The 9,187-nt window shown below is 34.8% G+C and overlaps 1 protein-coding gene and 1 long non-coding RNA gene across 3 annotated transcripts; both read right to left on the bottom strand.

The window, feature by feature from the left end:
* Positions 1–916: 916 nt before the first annotated feature.
* Positions 917–2,031, bottom strand: LOC140822203 (uncharacterized). Its single transcript, XR_012115913.1, has 2 exons — positions 1,326–2,031; positions 917–992 (listed from the first exon to the last, which is right to left on the bottom strand). It is a non-coding gene; the product is annotated as an uncharacterized lncRNA (long non-coding RNA).
* Positions 2,032–2,507: 476 nt separating this feature from the next.
* Positions 2,508–8,468, bottom strand: LOC140821911 (SKP1-like protein 21). Of its 2 annotated transcripts, none has more exons than XM_073182591.1 (10): positions 8,145–8,468; positions 7,093–7,176; positions 6,707–6,928; positions 6,380–6,571; positions 6,161–6,271; positions 5,921–5,999; positions 5,312–5,473; positions 4,969–5,125; positions 3,515–3,648; positions 2,508–2,981 (listed from the first exon to the last, which is right to left on the bottom strand). In XM_073182591.1, exons 2-10 carry the CDS (start codon positions 7,126–7,128, stop codon positions 2,959–2,961), a joined length of 1,116 nt encoding a protein of 371 aa, XP_073038692.1. In that variant the 5' UTR covers positions 7,129–7,176; positions 8,145–8,468; the 3' UTR covers positions 2,508–2,958. The 2 variants fall into 2 exon arrangements, with proteins under 2 accessions (XP_073038692.1, XP_073038690.1); XM_073182589.1 differs by having other exon boundaries at positions 4,969–5,150; positions 5,334–5,473; positions 8,145–8,466.
* Positions 8,469–9,187: the final 719 nt, after the last annotated feature.

Raw genomic sequence — 9,187 nt, 5'->3', positions numbered from 1 at the left:
AAATATAAATTTGTTCAAAACTATTAACAGATTGATTTGATTTGCAAATTTTACGAAATATATAATATCACATCTAGCTCGATTAATTTGAAATATATTCAAATAATTTTAAGAAAATAAAATTCTAAATTTCAAATTCACTCTTTATATATTTATATTTTATTTTACATTAATTATAAATTTATTCTATTTATATTATTAATGTGCTTTGTTTAATTATTTACGATAGATTAAAATCCATTTATCCGAATACATTTAAAAAACAACGAAAAATTCGAGTGATCCAACAAAGAACCATACGTAGTGAGATGGAGTGAGCTGTCTGGATCCGATTTCAACCCCAAACTAACGAAAACAAGCTGCCCTAACTTTGGTTGGTCGTGAAGCGATTACTTTTTTATTGGTATTGAGGTTTTTGTAAGTATCAAACAATTTTTTAGCTCAATTTTGTTTGGTTAACCTGTTTCAATAATAGTTTGTTTGCACGAATGCGATTGAATTAAAATTTGCTATTCCGTGACAAGGAATTTGCTTGTGCGGGAGAGTTGCGTATTTGTGAAAAAAATAAACTTTTATGTATGAGATTTGGAGCAACTGTACTCGGCTCCAATGGCTCTGCCCTTTATGTGGATTTCACTCATTATGTTATCATCTAACAGCTTACTTTGCTTGTAAATTTGATTGTAAAAAGGCAGTAAATACAGGAACCTGTGTGTTAATGCTGTGGAAAAAGATGGAAAATGAAGGCGTGCCTGTCTTGTTTTTTGGGATTGCGAATTGAGTTGATTATGTATAGGAAAAACATGTTTACCCGATTGGGAATATAAAGCGCTCATTTGGTCTGATCTCCTTACTTTTTATATTGTAGTTTGTCTGCTCTTGTTTGATTCCAGCGATGGTTATCATTGATGATCAGGTGTGAGGAGATGACAATGAATGGTATAGAGAAGAAATCTCAACCTCAACTGGTGAAGTTGGACAGATAATCCAAACTGGTATAAACGGTTTCTTGTTGTTTAACTGAGGGCATTTTACATGGTAGGAACAAGCTGAATCAACTGTCAAGGAAAATCCTTTCTCAAAATCTCCGAATTCGCTGAGTTTGAGTATTTTATTCTCAATTGAATTGAAACGCCGGTCTCCTCAACACAGCCCATTTATTAACCTGTTGTTTTGTCTTCGTATTTTTTTCTGCATACATGATTCATTTCTTGCCATACCCTGGGGGTATGGTTTGGTTAATGTTTTCTTTGCGATACTGGCTTGAAGTTTGTGTCAAGTTACAAAAGCTATCAATGACAACCCATCTTATGTGCTTTACATACAGGCTGAGGCAGTGGGAGTGGATCCTCAGTGAGTGAGAAATTAGTTGTAGTGGAATTGGAAGGGGCTAGGCAAGTGCATCTCCCTGGTAAAACTTGTAGCAGAGTCATTCATTTGCGTAGGATCACAATCTTTGAGATTTTGTAGGCTTGAATTTGGTGCAACAGTACCAAGAGAGTCCAAAGTTGCGCCACCAAGTGATCCCGTTGAAAGAAATTTGCTCTCCAAGTTAAACGCCAACAAAAGAAAAATCATCGACAGAGCCGAAGAATTGGGGCCATCTGCCAAAAATAGAGATTTGGATGAAGAATGTGAGGAAGATGAGTCAGAAAGCAAAACCAAAGCATTTGCAAAGAGAAGACCCGTGAGGTTAACATCACCTTTTATGGTAAAAAATGAAGCATGTTACAGCTGGCATATTTTGCTCTAGGCAGAACGGGCAAATGCCCAAACAGACACAGATGTGAACTAAGATTTCACTTTTACCTAGATAATAACAACAAAAAGAATTATATTTCATGTACACTTTTTCCCCCAAAGGCTAAAACTAAGTTCTCTGTTTTTGTGTTTTTATGAGTTATAATCCAAAACCAAGTTCTTGATTGTATTTGGTCAGGGAATGCTCCTCAAATTCAGGAGTGGAGCGACCACCACGTACTAGCAAGCAAATATGTATTTGACTGGTGATTTTTTTCCCTCAGAAATAAAATTTCGTAAATCAAGAAAATTATATAGCAAATATTCTCGGTACTGTGTAGACACGGATATAACGTAGACTACCGACTAACTCATCATAACAAGTATCATAAGAAAAAGATGATTTAACCTTAATAAACATGCTATCGATAACAAAGTCGATATTCTACGAAGTTGTATTTAAATAGATGGATTTAAATTTAAAATTTTCAAATTTATAATAACAAATCCAATTATATATTTACATAAATTTATTTGACAATCAATTTCGAATTCTTATTTTTTAATAATTGTGATTGTGATGGGTGTACCATGGAATTGCGTCTTAACTTCAACTTTAACTTCGCGTGTACCTAATAAGCAGTTACAAATGCTTGGAAGGGCGATTTCGTGACAAGTATCAGGGTCTTTGCTTCCTCGGTAGCTCCTATGGGATCACCGTTTCTTTTATAATTTTACAATATTATTATGTATAAAAGTTCAAAAGGTCGAAAGATCATGATTCTAGCATAAATTCAATATGAAAACACGTTATTACAGGAACTTGCTCATATTTACATCTGCTCAACGCCACAAAACAAGCAGTACAAGATTACATGACGACTCTCGCCTTCTGTCCAAAGCATCCACCTCCACCATCGAGGGGGAAAAATAAATTGGAAAGGAGAAAAAAGAGTTCCACAAAATTGGCTCACATCGCCCAGCAAAAATTCGTCCTTAATTTCGCTACAAGAGACTATTGAAGAATTGAAGAGATTAGATTGAAACATCAAAATTGAATTTTGGAGAATGTCAGAAATGGCCTATGAACTTTAATGTTGATCGACTTCTAAATCTCAGAGTTGGATACCATCATATCGGGTCCAATGGGACCAAAAAGACGCCTCAAAATCTTATGCCTGGTTTGCATTTTGATCTCAATACATGCACCAAGATGGATCATTTCCGGTGCTGATCTTGGCCTGGGAACAAGAGGATAAAACAATATGAGCGGTTACACGTTGAAGGGTAGTCTCAGTAGAATTTGTATGTTTATAAAATGGTTTGTATAAGCTTGTAAGTTGTAACCATTCAGTTACAATAATGATATTCTTCACACAATGTGAACTCCAACCATCATGTATACATATTATTGATATATCAGATAGCATGAAACTTTCGAAGTCTCAGCAGTACCTATCGCACATATAAATCACAGAAAATGCTTGAATGGAGAATCATTAAGGGTAGATAACATGCTACGTAGTATTGTCATACAATGCCTGCAAAGGGTTTCTATCAGACCAGTTTTAGGAATAAATCTCGCAACACATATATGTCATCCTAGTACGCACGATAAAACTAAGGACACCACTGCTTGGAAAATAATGAACTACGAACGCAGAACAATTGTCAGGACTCAACGACTTTGCCTCATTTTATTAAAGTTGGAAAACGGTAGGAGACAACAAAAAGACAGAAGCAGAGGAAAAAATAAACAAAGTAGCAAACTTACTTGTAAATCTTCTCAATGAACCATTTCCATTGTTCATGAGTGGTGGTGGTCGTCTCTCTTGACCCAGAGACAGTATCTCTTGCATTCTTTCAGGCCAATCAGAATTTAATCTTCTAGCGAAGTCAGCAACCTCCCTGATCAACCAAATAAGGTAATAAATCTGGTCATCATGGGTATCCAAATAATACTATCTCCAAATGGCGACCACACTTTCTTTGGTCCATATTCACTCTCTCTAACCGAGAAAAATAAATGCAAATTAGTAACCACCAAATGATGCCATGCGGCAAAGTAGCCGAAAAAAGTACAAAAGAAAATGCGCTTGTAGTAAATAAAAAAATTTAAGACGTAAACATGAATAATGTAAGCAATGCATAATTCATGCACTTGGATCTAAAGAGAGAACTGGACCATAAATTTCATTAAATATAAAATTTCTCAAAACATTAATGGCATTTGAACCAACAAATGGAACATGTTTACCGCAAGTCAGTCAGCCTCCAATCACATATTTTACTAAAGAGTAACTCAGAGATTGCTAAAAAGTAAACTTCGGAACCCCCACCCCAATCCCCTACCCACTTCGTACGAGCTTTCAGATTTATAAATTAGCTTTTACCCACCCAAAACCAATTTTTTTTTGCTGAACAAAAATCAAGGATCTCGGGCAATGAATGAGCCCTGACGTTGTCAAATCATTCATATAAAAAAGCAGGATATCATGTCACACTACCCTATCTTTCATAAAATGTTACAGGCACAAGTTTCGAGCATATGCATTCCTTAACTATGTTAACCAAGGCTCAACCATCCCATGAAGGTGGTGGTGATCTGTTCGAGAAAATCATACAAAGACAACTTTCCACATGATAATGATAATAATGAAATCCAAGTGGTATATGAAGTAAAAATAAAAGGTCCATTTTCTTCAACTTGGTACGGAAAACGAGGATTTGAGAATTTCTGATTTTGTATACCAACTGCTGTTCCTATACCTAATGATGATTACTCCAACCATGAAAAGAAAAAAGGGCACTTGATTCAAAGATAGTGATTTTAGGCCACATTTTTTGAAACTCAAAAAGATTATATTCTCATGATCTTCATGGTCATTATGGGAATGAAAAAGGCCGATATGTACAATTTTCTAAAAGAATATCCAAGACTTGGAAGAAATTTGTGTCGCTCATCATATATGATTATCACAAGGTCCGCTAGTTTGCATAATATCTCACAATCAGTTCAGCAGACAATCTTCTTTCAATCCATCAGACAAAGTCATAGACCATATCAAGACTGTCAATAATCACATATACAAAATAACTACATAAATCTGTGTTTAGTAGGATTAAAGACAGGAGATCTAATTATTAATATTTTCCATTCATTGGGATCCCAACCCCAACACTTCTTTGTAACATTGTAGAAAATACTCATAAAGTTATCAAGCTTACCGATCGATTTTTTCTTTTAAAGCAGGGTCAATGTCATCATCTAAATCACAATCATCAAACTCATCTTCAGGCCCGAGTCTATCATCTCCGATGACTGGCAACTTCATCACATTAAAATGGTTGGCCAGTGAGTCACCATTTCTCGATGGATTACTGCCTGCAGAATTGAGTTCATTTAATTCCTGCAACATCAAATGATATCAGCCCAAAAGGTAATAGTGTATGCACCGACAAGCATTTTTTGCATGCAAATGATTCTCCATGACAATCAAAAAGGAATTCGCTTCAATAATAAACTAGTAAATGGTCTGAAAAAAATAAATCCAACAAGCAGCTAACTCACGGAAAGAGAAACAGATCTTGACCTCGTTATTCATATCCACAACATTGCCAGTACAGGATGTGCCATTTGAAGTGGTAGTGCAGTTTGAAGGAATGGATCTTTGATGGTCTTTCCTCCTACGATTCTTCTTTTTATTTTTAGAATTATGGGTACCTTTAGAATCTGTGAAGCATGTATCTGTCAGACTCACTTAAAACGGTAGCATATAGAAGGAAATTAGAAAAGAAATGAGATGTATGGGTAAACAATATGATGAGTTGCTTTAGTTTTACAAAGCAGTAATTCCACAAAGATAGCCCATATAAAAGTAAATTTGATTGAACAAACTGTAAGAGGAACCAGGGGCGTATCTATTATAGGGGATGGTCTCTGTGTGTGTGTGTGTGAAGCATTCAACCCCTTGAAAAATCCTACATAGCACAAAACCCCTTGTAAAAAATTAATTACTTATTAAGTCCTCCGCTTTTCAAAAATAAGATAAAAAACCCTTGCGTATTAAATTGTAGTTATACACGCCATACAAGTGGTCATGTTTTTTTTTTACTTTTTATTATTTAAAATGATAAAAATACCCTCAAATTCTTGAATATATGACAAGAGATCATGTACCTCCCTCGCCTCCATTAATAAATGACAAGAGATCATCAACTGAACGCTCATCCGCATGCTCCTCTTCGACTTCAACATTCTACAGAAAAATGATAGTCAAACACCAAATCACAAGTTGTGCTGCCACAAATCAAATTACAAATCTCGAAGCTTATTCAATCAGACCACTACCAGTTTATGATGCAGTAAGCTACACGCTGATCATTAAAATAATAGTTTGGGATATAAGGTCATGATTACCCTTTGTATCTCCCTCTCTTTTAATTCTTTTCTCTTTCTGGCATACAATCTATTCAACAGCCGAATTCTAGGATCATCCATGGTGTTTTTAATTGGCTCCAACTTCTCTTCCTGAGTCAATGCAATAGAGTTATGTTAGAAAGCAAACATGTAAAAACATATTTTCCCCAAGGAAAACAAAAGGACATTAAGCTTGTACACTGCTTGCAATGACAAGACCTCTGTGAGATCATCAGGTAGATGAAATATCTCTCGTATCTCTTCAGGGGTCTTTCCTTCAATCACCCGTGCAAGTGCACGACTTGTGAGATCAACCAAAGGTTTTAGCTGCAAGCTGTCAGCAGCAGATGTCAACTCGCAAAGTCTTTTAGTTTCCATTCGAACGAACTTTTCGTCAAAGTACTTCCTCTCCTGGATATAAAAGTATAAATCAATAACTTATTTTCTGGAATTAACAGATAAATGCCTCATAAATTCGCATATGTGAATCAAGTCAAGAAAGAAATATTCATCTTGACAATCCTGCGAGGTTCTACTTGTAGTTACCTTGTTAGAGCGGCCTGGAATTTGATGAAAGCGGCAATAGTCAAGTATTAAATTCAGAATGGGAGGATTAACCCGTGAAGGAAGGGAAATGGGGTGATTCTTTGAAGATCCCATGCCATAGTGTATTTCATGACGTATGAATGGACAAAACATGGCAACCTCTTGCTCCACTTGTTGTATTGAGTCATCAGAAGTTTGAAGCCACACATAAGCCTTCAGCATCTGGTAACACAAAGGAGGACAACACTGATCAAAATCAACAATAAAAGCAGATGGAGATGAAACCTCTACAAAGTAAAGAGTTTCAATATTGTCACGCAAGCACACAAAAAAGAAAAGGCGATCAAGTACTAAGAGTACATATGCGACAAAATAGAAAAGCATACCTCATGTTTTATTATTTCATTATCAGCTTCTGTCATTGCAACAAAAACGGAGTATAGTTCGAGGGTACTTTCACTGGTACGTTCCTGCATCAAAATAAAAAAATGATCAATTGACATGACCAAATTACTTCAAGAAAAAATTGACTAACCGCTGGAAGTCACTCTGGAAAAATCCTTTAATAAATTCACAGCTGAAAAGATAAGAAACTTAAAATAAACACTGCAGGGCACATCATGGAGTATCCCATATTATTATTAATCTATACAAAACTAATTTGGATATGCTGCCGAATGAGCAAATTACACTCATTGGCAGTAAATCAGATTCTTATAGTAGCTATTAGCAACAAGTAGATGTTGTACCTTTATATAAAGCACACAGTATTTCGTAGATAATAAGATTGCAAAGCAATTAATCGTGAAAGAAAAAAATCTTTTAGACGATAAGATAAATTAAAGTTCCAAATTTACTGTTATCACCCTCCCCCCCCCCCTGTAGGAATTACAATGTTATTAACCCGCTGTAGGAATTACAATGTTATTAATTTGTTAAATTTAATAAATTTAGCCCCCTGCCCCTGGTTAACGCTGCAGCAACCAAACTTCCAGGTCTTTCACCAAAGCTGAGATCATTACGAGACAATACGAGGAAAAACAGCATAGGAGAAAAATGAAGCCAATTACTCCGAATTTAATAAAGATGTAATCTTTATTCCTCAGCTACCAACATTCGAACATTTACCATGAAAAAAGCTAGAAATGTAATATAATCAAATAATAAATATTAATGTCAAACAGAAGAGCCCTAATCCCATGTCAGTACTCAAATCACCTGTATCGATCCATAAATTGACCCACAAACAACATAGTTAACACAATCAGGGGACATATTAACATTAAAAGCATCAAATTTCAAACACGTAACAAACAAATATTTTCTAGCTCAATTAAATCAAACACGAATCTCGCGTCTTTAGCTAACAATTAACAAACAGATGCAATTAATCTAAAAACAACGTTCAACCCGCATATTTTATGAAAATTTGATTTACCTGGAGCTAACAAATTACGCTAAACGGAGTGGAATGGCGGCAGTCGGCAAATTTAAAGTTGAATAATAAAAAATTTCGCAAATTGATTGGGGTGAAAAAGGAAGGGGATTGGCGGCGAAGATAAGAACTTGGAAAACTATCTTAATTTTATTTAATAAACTAATAATATAGCGATAATGATTGTTGAGGCTCTGTAACGAATTAGATGTAGCTCTTCGTGTATAACTTCCTAATCCCTTCCGCTTGACGATGAGATTTGGGGTGCCGACTCGCTGCGGCTTATATTAACACTCACACCTGTCATTTTTTATTCTGCGCCTTGAAGCTTGGCCCGTACACACCTTTTTTTTTAGAAACAAGGCAATTTTATGTTCAATTTTAAATTTATTTTAAAATATTGTTTAAAACATGTTATGGATACATTTACTTCGAATAATATATAATTTCTAATTTGACAAAAATATAATAATTAAACTATAGATGATATATTTGTTACTATATACTTATTTCGACATTTATAAACATGATATTGAATATATTATAATGTGTATTTGATTGATAATTGAAATTTGGCAAAACTTGTATCAAGATCTCTTATTTACGTCATCCATGAAAAGTATTAATTTTTATGCTAATAATATTACTTTTTATTGAGAATATCGGTAGAGTTAATATGTCTCACATATGAAGATTCGTGATACCGTCTCACAAGAGACCTACTCATGAAATTTTTGTTTACTAGGAATTCTTGTAGAATTAATATTCTTCCAATCCATTTCAAAAGGAAGAGACCGATTGAGAAACTATCAATTACAAGTTCTAGGCATGTTAACCACCAACATCTAATTTTTTTCATCATTTCTGGTGACATTGAATCACTTTTAAGTCTTAGGATAAAGACTTCCAAGCTTTCTCATAGTGCTAGACTGTCGAGCGGTATGAATACAGAAAAACAAACTGAGTGAATACTCAGTTTATTGAATTAAAAAAAGTCACTGAGAAAATCTTTTTTTATCAACATGTGATTGAAAACAGTGATAAAA

The sequence above is a fragment of the Primulina eburnea genome, unplaced genomic scaffold (assembly GCF_022965805.1).
Source record: "Primulina eburnea isolate SZY01 unplaced genomic scaffold, ASM2296580v1 ctg739_ERROPOS11973397, whole genome shotgun sequence".
Classification (NCBI taxonomy): Eukaryota; Viridiplantae; Streptophyta; class Magnoliopsida; order Lamiales; family Gesneriaceae; genus Primulina; species Primulina eburnea.
This window is presented reverse-complemented; position numbering and strand designations above follow the sequence as displayed.